Source organism: Harpia harpyja, unplaced genomic scaffold (genome assembly GCF_026419915.1).
Source record: "Harpia harpyja isolate bHarHar1 unplaced genomic scaffold, bHarHar1 primary haplotype scaffold_190, whole genome shotgun sequence".
NCBI lineage: Eukaryota > Metazoa > Chordata > Aves > Accipitriformes > Accipitridae > Harpia > Harpia harpyja.
This window is the reverse complement of record NW_026293211.1, coordinates 167,686-177,207: the sequence shown is the minus strand read 5'-3', so window position 1 is coordinate 177,207 and position 9,522 is coordinate 167,686. Positions and strand designations below refer to the sequence as shown.

Sequence of the window (9,522 nt, the reverse complement as noted above, 5' to 3'; positions counted from 1 at the left end):
TTTTCAGTTTATTATTTGTTCTTTTTTCCTTCATTATTTGCTTTTTTTCGTTCCTTCATTATTTGCTTTTTTTGTTCCTTCATTATTTGCTTTTTGCGTTCCTTTATTATTTGCTGTTTTTTCCTTTCTTTATTACTTGTTCTTTTTTCCTTCATTACTTGCTCTTTTCTTCTTTTATTAATTTTTCTTTTCTTTTCCCTTTATTAATTCTTGTTTTCTTTTTCCTTTATTTTCTCTTTTCTGTTCCCATCCTGCTTTCCCCAGTCGCCTTCAAAGCTTTCCCAGTCGCCTTCAAAGCTTTCCCAGTCGCCTTCAAGCTTTCCCAGTCGCCTTCAAAGCTTTCCCAGTCGCCTTCAAAGCTCCCCCCTGTAACGCTCCCCCCAATACTCCTCCTCTCCCTCTCTTAATACTTACTACTTTTCCTTTCCCCCCCCCCCTTTTTCCTTTGCTCTCCTCCCCCCCTTTTTCCTTTGCTCTCCTCCCCCCCTTTTTCCTTTGCTCTCCTCCCCCCCTTTTTCCTTTGCTCTCCTCCCCCCCTTTTTCCTTTGCTCTCCTCCCCCCCTTTTTCCTTTGCTCTCCTCCCCCCCTTTTTCCTTTGCTCTCCTCCCCCCCCTTTTTCCTTTCCTCTCCTCCCCCCCTTTTTCCTTTCCTCTCCTCCCCCCCCTTTTTCCTTTCCTCTCCTCCCCCCCCTTTTTTCCTTTCCTCTCCTCTCCTCCCCCCCCTTTTTCCTTTCCTTTCCTCTCCTCCCCCCCCTTTTTCCTTTCCTTTCCTCTCCTCCCCCCCCTTTTTCCTTTCCTTTCCTCTCCTCCCCCCCCCTTTTCCTTTCCTTTCCTCTCCTCCCCCCTTTTCCTTTCCTTTCCTCTCCTCCCCCCCCTTTTCCTTTCCTTTCCTCTCCTCCCCCCCCCTTTTCCTTTCTTTCCTCTCCTCCCCCCCCTTTTTCCTTTCCTCTCCTCCCCTCCCCCCCCTAATACTCCCCAATACTCACACTTTAATCCTCCTCCCTTAACTCTCCCGGTTTTTCCCTTCCACGCTCCCCCTCGACACTCCTCCCTCCTTCCTCCCCCACCCCCCCCTCCCAGTGCCTCCCAGTGCCTCCCAGTGCCTCCCAGTACCCCCCAGTACCCCCCAGTACTCTAACCGGTCCCCCCCCCAGGCCGCACCATGTACATCCTCCCCTTCAGCATGGGTCCCCTGGGCTCCCCCCTGGCCAAGGTGGGGCTCCAGCTCACCGACTCGCCCTACGTCGCCGCCTCCATGCGCATCATGACGCGCGTCGGGCCCCAAACCTTCCCCGCCCTCGCCCGCGACGACTTCGTTCGCTGCCTCCACTCCGTCGGCCGGCCCCTCCCTCTCCGCGGTAAGCCCCACCCTTCCCCACCCCCCCCAAAAAACCCCTCCCGCGCCCCTTTTTAACCCTTTTTTTTCCCCCTCTTTACCCAGAGCCCCTCGTTAGCCAGTGGCCCTGCGACCCCCCCCCCGCACGCTGGTGGCTCACCTCCCCGACCAGCGGCGCATCGTTTCCTTCGGCAGCGGGTACGGAGGGAATTCCCTCCTGGGAAAAAAGTGTTTCGCCCTTCGCATCGCTTCCCGCCTGGCTCGCGACGAGGGCTGGCTGGCCGAGCACATGCTGGTGATTTCGGGGGACCGCCCCCCTCGGGAAATTTGGGGGGCTGCCCTCTTTTTGGGGGGCCAATTGGGGTTTTTTTGGCGGCGGGTTGGGGGTTTTGGGTGCTGATTGGGTGTTTTTGGGGCGGGTTGGGGTTTTTCTGGGTGCGGGTTGGGGGTTTTTCTGGGTGCAGGTTGGGGGTCTTTTTGGGTGCGGGTTGGGGGTCTTTTTGGGGGCGGGTTGGGGTCTTTTTGGGGGCGGGTTGGGGGTTTTGGGGGCGGGTTGGGGGTTTTGGGGGCGGGTTGGGGTCTTTTTGGGGGCGGGTTGGGGTTTTTTGGGGGCGGGTTGGGTGTTTTGGGTGCTGATTGGGTCTTTTTGGGGGCAGGTTGGGGGTTTTTTTGGGTGCGGGTTGGGGTTTTTTTGGGTGCGGGTTGGGGTCTTTGGGTGCGGGTTGGGGTCTTTGGGTGCGGGTTGGGGTCTTTTTGGGTGCGGGTTGGGGTCTTTTTGGGTGCGGGTTGGGGTCTTTTTGGAGCGGGGTTGGGGGGGGCTGATTGGGTTTTTTTGGGGGTTTGATTGGGCTTTTTTGGGGGCGGGTTGAGGGTTTTGGGTGCTGATTGGGTGTTTTTGGGGACGGGTTGGGGTCTCTGGGGGCAGGTTGGGGTTTTTTGGGGGGTTGATTGGGCTTTTTTGGGGGCGGGTTGGGGTCTTTTTTGGGGCGGGTTGGGGTCTTTTTTGGGGCGGGTTGGGGTCTTTTTGGGGCGGGTTGGGGTTTTTTTGGGTGCGGGTTGGGGTTTTTGGGTGCGGGTTGGGGGTTTTTTTTGGGTGCGGGTTGGGGGTCTTTTTGGGGCAGGTTGGGGGTTTTTTTGGGGGCGGGTTGGGGTTTTTTGGGGGGCAGGTTGGGTGTTTTGGGGTGTTGATTGGGTCTTTTTGGGGCGGGTTTGGGTCTTTGGGGCGGGTTGGGGGTTTTTTGGCTGCAGGTTAGGGGTCTCTTGGGAGCGGCGTTGGGGTTTTTTGGGGGCGGGGTTGGGGTTTTTTGGGGGGCGGGTTGGGGGTCTTTTTGGAAGCAGGTTGGGGGGGGCTGATTGGGTTTTTTTTGGGGGTTGATTGGGCTTTTTTGGGGGGCGGGTTGAGGGTTTTTGGGTGCTGATTGGGTGTTTTTGGGGACGGGTTGGGGTCTCTTTGGGGGCAGGTTGGGGTTTTTTGGGGGGTTGATTGGGCTTTTTTGGGGGCGGGTTTGGGAATTTGGGTGCGGGTTGGGGTCTTTTTGGGTGCGGGTTGGGGTCTTTTTGGGTGCGGGTTGGGGTTTTTGGGGTGCGGGTTGGGGTTTTTTGGGTGCGGGTTGGGGTTTTTTGGGTGCGGGTTGGGGTTTTTTGGGTGCGGGTTGGGGTTTTTTTTGGGTGCAGGTTGGGTTTTTTTTGGAGCGGGTTGGGGTTTTTTTGGGGGCGGGTTGGGGGTTTTTGGGTGCAGGTTGGGGCTTTTTTTTGGGGTGGGTTGGGGTCTTTGGGTGCAGGTTGGGTCTTTGGGTGCAGGTTGGGGTTTTTTGGGTGCAGGTTGGGGTTTTTTTGGGTGCAGGTTGGGGTTTTTTGGGTGCAGGTTGGGGGTTTTTTGGGTGCAGGTTGGGGGTTTTTTGGGTGCAGGTTGGGGCTTTTTGGGGGCGGTTTGGGTGTTTTGGGTGCTGATTGGGTCTTTGGGGCGGGTTGGGGTTTTTTTTGGGTGCTGATTGGGTTTTTTTTTGGGTGCGGGTTGGGGTTTTTTGGGTGCAGGTTAGGGGTCTCTGGGAGCGGGTTGGGGTCTTTTTGGGGCGGGTTGGAGTCTTTGGGGCAGGTTGGGGATTTTGGGTGCTGATTGGGGTCTTTGGGGCGGGTTGGGGTTTTTTTTTGGGTGCGGGTTGGGGGTTTTTTTTGGGTGCGGGTTGGGGTTTTTTTGGGTGCAGGTTGGGGTCTCTTTGGAAGCAGGTTGGGGGTTTTTTGGGGGCAGGTTGGGTGCTTTGGGCGCTGATTGGGTCTTTTTGGGGGTGGGTTGGGGTCTTTTTTGGGGGCTGATTGGGCTTTTTTGGGGGTTGATTGGGCTTTTTTGGGGGTGGGGTTGAGGGTTTTGGGGACGGGTTGGGGTCTTTTTGGGGGCAGGTTGGGGTCTTTTTGGGGGCAGGTTGGGGTCTTTTTGGGGGCAGGTTGGGGTCTTTTTGGGGGCAGGTTGGGGTCTTTTTGGGGGCAGGTTGGGGTCTTTTTGGGGGCAGGTTGGGGGTCTTTTTGGGGGCTGATTGGGTCTTTTGGGTGCGGGTTGGGGGTTTTTTTTGGGTGCGGGTTGGGGGTTTTTTTGGGTGCGGGTTGGGGGTTTTTTTGGGTGCGGGTTGGGGGTTTTTTTGGGTGCGGGTTGGGGGTTTTTTTGGGTGCGGGTTGGGGTTTTTTGGGTGCAGGTTGGGGGTCTCTTTGGGAGCAGGTTGGGGGGGGCTGATTGGGTTTTTTTGGGGGTTGATTGGGCTTTTTTGGGGGCGGGTTGAGGGTTTTGGGGACGGGTTGGGGTCTTTTTGGGGGCAGGTTGGGGTCTTTTTGGGTGCGGGTTGGGGTCTCTTTGGGGGCGGGTTGGGGTCTCTTTGGGGGGCGGGTTGGGGTCTTTTTGGGGCGGGTTGGGGATTTTGGGGGCGGGTTGGGGTCTTTTTGGCGCAGGTTGGGGTTTTTTTTGGGTGCGGGTTGGGGTTTTTTGGGTGCAGGTTAGGGGTCTCTTTGGAGCGGGTTGGGGGTTTTTGGGGGCGGGTTGGGTGTTTTGGGTGCTGATTGGGTCTTTAGGGCGGTTTGGGGGTTTTGGGTGCTGATTGGGTTTTTTTGGGTGTGGGCTGGGGGTTTTGGGTGCGGGTTGGGGTTTTTTGGGTGCAGGTTAGGGGTCTCTCTGGGAGTGGGTTGGGGTCTCTCTGGGACAGGTTGGGGTCTTTTTGGGGCGGGTTGGGGATTTTGGGTGCCTGACTGGGTCTTTTTGGGGGCGGGTTGGGGTTTTTTTGGGGGCGGGCAAGGATTTTTGGGGGGACGAACGGGGGAAGCAGGTGCAGTGGGAGGGCTCTCGAAGGGTTTTGGGGGGTGTCAAGGGTTTTTTTGGGGGCCTCTGTGGAAACGGAGTTTTGGGGGAGGTTTTTTAGGGTTTTGCGGTATCTTAAATCCAATATTGGGGTTCCTCAGGGTGGGGGGTGTGTCCCTTGGTGGGGGGGTTCGGGTCCTTTAGGGGGTTGTGAGTCCCTTGGGGGTTTTGGGGGGCCCCCTCCCCGCCCTCCTGCCTCCCTGACATGTGTGTCCCTCCCCAAATTTGGGGTCCCCCTCCCCCCCAAAAAAAAAGATCCTGGGGGTGACGGACCCGGCGGGCAGGAAACGCTACGTGGCGGCCGCCTTCCCCAGCGCCTGCGGGAAGACCACAACCTGGCCATGATGACCCCGGCCCTCCCCGGTTGGCGCGTCCACTGCGTCGGCGACGACATCGCCTGGATGAAGTTCGACGCCGAAGGTGACCTTGGGCGGGGTCCCTTCCCGGTGGGGGAGGCGTGGCCCGGATGCCGGGGTTCTTTATTATTTGAGGGGGGGGGGCGGAGCTTCATCTGGTGGGTTGGGTTCTCCTGGCTGTGGTGGCCCCATGTCCATGGTGGCCCCGGGACCCTTGGGTTCTCCTCACCTTGGGGGCCCAAGACCCTTGAGTTCTCCTGGCCATGGTGGCCCCATGTCCACAGTGGCCCAAGACCCTTGGGTTCTCCTGACCATCGGTGGCCCAGGACCCTTGGGTTCTCCTGGCCGTGGTGGCCCCATGTCCCATATCCATGGTGGCCATGGTGGCCCCAATGTCTCCTGGCCGAGGTGGCCCTGGGACCCTTGGGTTCTCCTGGCTGTGGTGGCCCCATGTCCATGGTGGCCCAGGACCCTTGGGTTCTCCTGGCCATGGTGGCCCCATGTCCCATATCCATGGTGGCCGTGGTGGCCCAAGACCCTTGGGTTCTCCTGGCCGTGGTGGCCCAAGACCCTTGGGTTCTCCTGGCCATGGTGGCCCCAGGACCCTTGGGTTCTCCTGGCTGTGGTGGCCCCATGTTCATGGTGGCCCAAGACCCTTGGGTTCTCCGGGCCGTGGTGGCCACATGTCCATGGTGGCCCCAGGACCTTGGGTTCTCCTGGCCATGGTGGCCGCATGTCCCATGTCCATGGTGGCCCAAGACCCTTGAGTTCTCCTGGCCGTGGTGGCCTCATGTCCATGGTGGCCCAGGACCACTGGGTTCATCCTGGCCATGGTGGCCAAGACCCTTGGGTTCTCCTGGCCGTGGTGGCCCCCGCGACCCATGGGTTCTCCTGGCCATGGTGGCCCCATGTCCCATATCCATGGTGGCCATGGTGGCCCCAGTGTCTCCTGGCCGTGGTGGCCCTGGGACCCTTGGGTTCTCCTGACCATGGTGGCCCCATGTCCCATGTCCATGGTGGCCAAGACCCTTGGGTTCATCCTGGCTGTGGTGGCCCAAGACCCTTGGGTTCTCCTGGCCGAGGTGGCCCCAATGTCCCATGTCTGTGGTGGCCCCGGGACCCTTGGGTTCTCCTGGCCGTGGTGGCGCCATGTCCATGGTGGCCCAGGACCACTGGTTCATCCTGGCCACGGTGGCCAAGACCCTTGGGTTCTCCTCACTGTGGTGACCCCCCACCCCCCTCGCCCTTCTCCCGCCCCTCGGACGTCCCCTCCCCCGCGTCGCCCCCTCCCCTTTTCAGGCCGCCTCCGCGCCATCAACCCCGAGAGCGGTTTTTTCGGCGTCGCCCCCCGGCACGTCCGTGCGCACCAACCCCAACGCCATGCTCACCATCCGGAGCAACACCATCTTCACCAACGTCGGCCAAACCAGCGACGGCGGCGTCTACTGGGAGGGCATCGACCAACCGTTGAAACCCCGGCACCACCCTCACCTCCTGGTTGGGCCAACCGTGGACACCCGGTAAGACTTTTATTGGTTTGTTTTTTTTTAAGCTCCGCCCACGGGCGCCGCCCTCACCATCGTTTCTCAACGTCTTCCCGGTCGACTTCTAGGTGACCCTCAACCTTGCGCCCATCCCAACTCTCGGTTCTGCGCCCCGGCCAATCAGTGTCCCATCATGGACCCGGCTTGGGAAGACCCCGAGGGCGTCCCCATCGACGCCATCATTTTTTGGGGGGCGGAGACCCGAAGGTAAAGGACGTCCGCCCGGATTGGACGCCTCCGGTTTCTTTTAACGGCCGAGGCGGTCGCCGATTGGACGGTTTTTCTCGGTAGGCGTGCCCTTGGTCTACGAGGCCTTCAACTGGCGCCACGGCGTCTTCGTGGGAAGCGCCATGAGGAGCGAGGCCACCGCCGCCCGGCCGAGCACACCGGTGAGCTCCGCCCCCCCCCCCACCCCGGTGGCCTCGGCGGGCTCCCGAACCGCCGCCCGCCGCCGGGCACGGCCCCCCCTTCAACCACCCAGTGCCCCATAACCGCGTCCGCCCGGCCCCATAACCGCGTCCACCAGCCGCCCCGCTGCCCCATAACCCCAGCTACTGTTGACCCCAACGTCCACCAGCCCCATAACCATGTCCCACCACATCCCAGTGCCCCATAACCCCATCTACTGTTGACCCCAATGTCCCCGCCAGCCCCATAACCACTCCCACTGCCCCATAACCCCATCTATCGTTGACCCCAACGTCCCACCAGCCCCATAACCATGTCCCCACCAGCCCCATAACCGTGTCCCACCACCCCCCAGTGCCCCATAACCCCATCTACTGTTGACCCCAGTGTGCAACCGGCCCCATAACCACATCCCACCACATCCCAGTGCCCCATAACCCCATCTACTCTTGACCCCAACATCCCACCAGCCCCATAACCACTCCCACTCTGCCCCATAACCCCATCTACTGTTGACCCCAATGTCCCACCAGCCCCATAACTGTGTCCCACCACCCCCACTGCCCCATAACCCCATCTACTGTTGACCCCAACGTCCCACCAGCCCCGTAACCATGTCCCAGTGCCCCATAACCATGTCTACTGTTGACCCCAACATCCCATCAGCCCCATAACCATGTCCCACCAGCCCCATAACCACATCCCACCACCCCCAGTGCCCCATAACCCCATCTATCGTTGACCCCAACGTCCCACCAGCCCCATAACCACTCCCAGTGCCCCATAACCCCACCTACTGTTGACCCCAACATCCCACCAGCCCCATAACCACTCCCAGTGCCCCATAACCCCACCTACTGTTGACCCCAATGTCCCACCAGCCCCATAACTGTGTCCCACCACCCCCAGTGCCCCATAACCCCACCTACTGTTGACCCCAATGTCCCACCAGCCCCATAACCACGTCCCACCAGCCCCATAACCACTCCCAGTGCCCCATAACCCCATCTACTGTTGACCCCAACGTCCCACCAGCCCCATAACAACGTCCCACCAGCCCCATAACCCCATCCCAGTGCCCCATAACCACGTCTACTGTTGACCCCAACGTCCCACCACATCCCAGTGCCCCATAACCCCCATCTACTGTTGACCCCAACGTCCCACCAGCCCCATAACCACATCCCACCACCCCCAGTGCCCCATAACCACGTCCCACCAGCCCCATAACCCCATCCCAGTGCCCCATAACCATGTCTACTGCTGACCCCAACGTCCCACCAGCCCCATAACCACATCCCAGTGCCCCATAACCCCATCTACTGCTGACCCCAACGTCCCGCCAGCCCCATAACCCCGTCCCACCAGCCCCATAACCCCATCCCAGTGCCCCATAACCACGTCTACTGTTGACCCCAGCGTCCCACCAGCCCCATAACCACGTCCCACCACATCCCACCACATCCCAGTGCCCCATAACCCCATCTACTGCTGACCCCAACGTCCCACCAGCCCCATAACCACGTCCCACCACCCCCAGTGCCCCACAACCACGTCCCACCAGCCCCATAACCCCATCCCGGCGTCCCCGCCTCTCCGCCAACCCCGCGCCCACCTCCCCCTGACCTCACCGCCCTCGACCCCGCCCCCCTCCCTTCCTCCCCGCCCCTCTCCAGGCCGCCGCCTGATGCACGACCCCTTCGCCATGAGACCTTTCTTCGGTTACAACGCCGGGCAGTACCTCGCTCACTGGTTGGCCGTCGGCGAACGACAAGGAGCCCGCCTCCCGCGCATCTTCCACGTCAATTGGTTCCTCAGGGACGGCGCCGGCCGGTTCGTTTGGCCGGGTTTCGGTCACAACGCCCGCGTCCTGGCTTGGATCTGTAGCCGGGTGGCGGGAGAAGACAACGCCAAAACGACGCCGGTGGGGTTGGTACCTCGAGAAGACGCTTTGGATCTCGGCGGTCTTCCCGGCGTTTCCTACGCCGATCTCTTCCCCGTCTCCCGAGCTTTTTGGGAGAAGGAGGCGCGAGAGTTGCGGCGGTACTACGAGGAGAATTTCGGCGAAGACCTGCCCAAGGAGGTGATGGGAGAGTTGCGCGCCCTGGAGGAACGGGTCAAGAAGATGTGAGGGACGGGCGCCGGCGAGCGACCGCGGGGGGGTGGTGGCCGTCATCGTTGGTTGACCGTCATGAGTTGGTGGCCATCATCGTTGGTTGACCGTCATGAGTTGGTGGCCATCATCATTGGTTGACCGTCACGAGTTGGTGGCCGCCATCGTTGGTTGACCGTCATGAGTTGGTGGCCATCATCGTTGGTTGACTGTCACGAGTTGGCCATGATCTTTCGTTGACCGTCACGAGTTGGTGGCCATCATCTTTCATTGACCATCATGAGTTGGTGGCCATCATCTTCGGTTGACCATCACCGGTTGGTGGCCATCGTCTTCGGTTGACCGTCACGAGTTGGTGGCCATCGTCTTTCGTTGACCATCATGAGTTGGTGGCCATCGTCTTCGGTTGACCATCATGAGTTGGTG

The 9,522-nt window shown here is 60.2% G+C and overlaps 1 protein-coding gene across 1 annotated transcript; it reads left to right on the top strand.

Annotated features, from left to right (window-relative positions):
• Positions 1 to 1,137: 1,137 nt before the first annotated feature.
• PCK2 (phosphoenolpyruvate carboxykinase 2, mitochondrial) lies at positions 1,138 to 9,309 on the top strand (the record flags this gene model as incomplete). Its single annotated transcript, XM_052779563.1, is given in 13 exon segments — positions 1,138 to 1,357; positions 1,441 to 1,469; positions 1,472 to 1,630; positions 4,931 to 5,005; positions 5,008 to 5,095; positions 6,331 to 6,377; positions 6,379 to 6,501; positions 6,503 to 6,551; positions 6,644 to 6,759; positions 6,761 to 6,782; positions 6,867 to 6,949; positions 6,952 to 6,964; positions 8,660 to 9,309. Coding segments are annotated over 13 exon segments (1,479 nt in total), but the record flags the coding sequence as incomplete, so codon positions are not given.
• Positions 9,310 to 9,522: the final 213 nt, after the last annotated feature.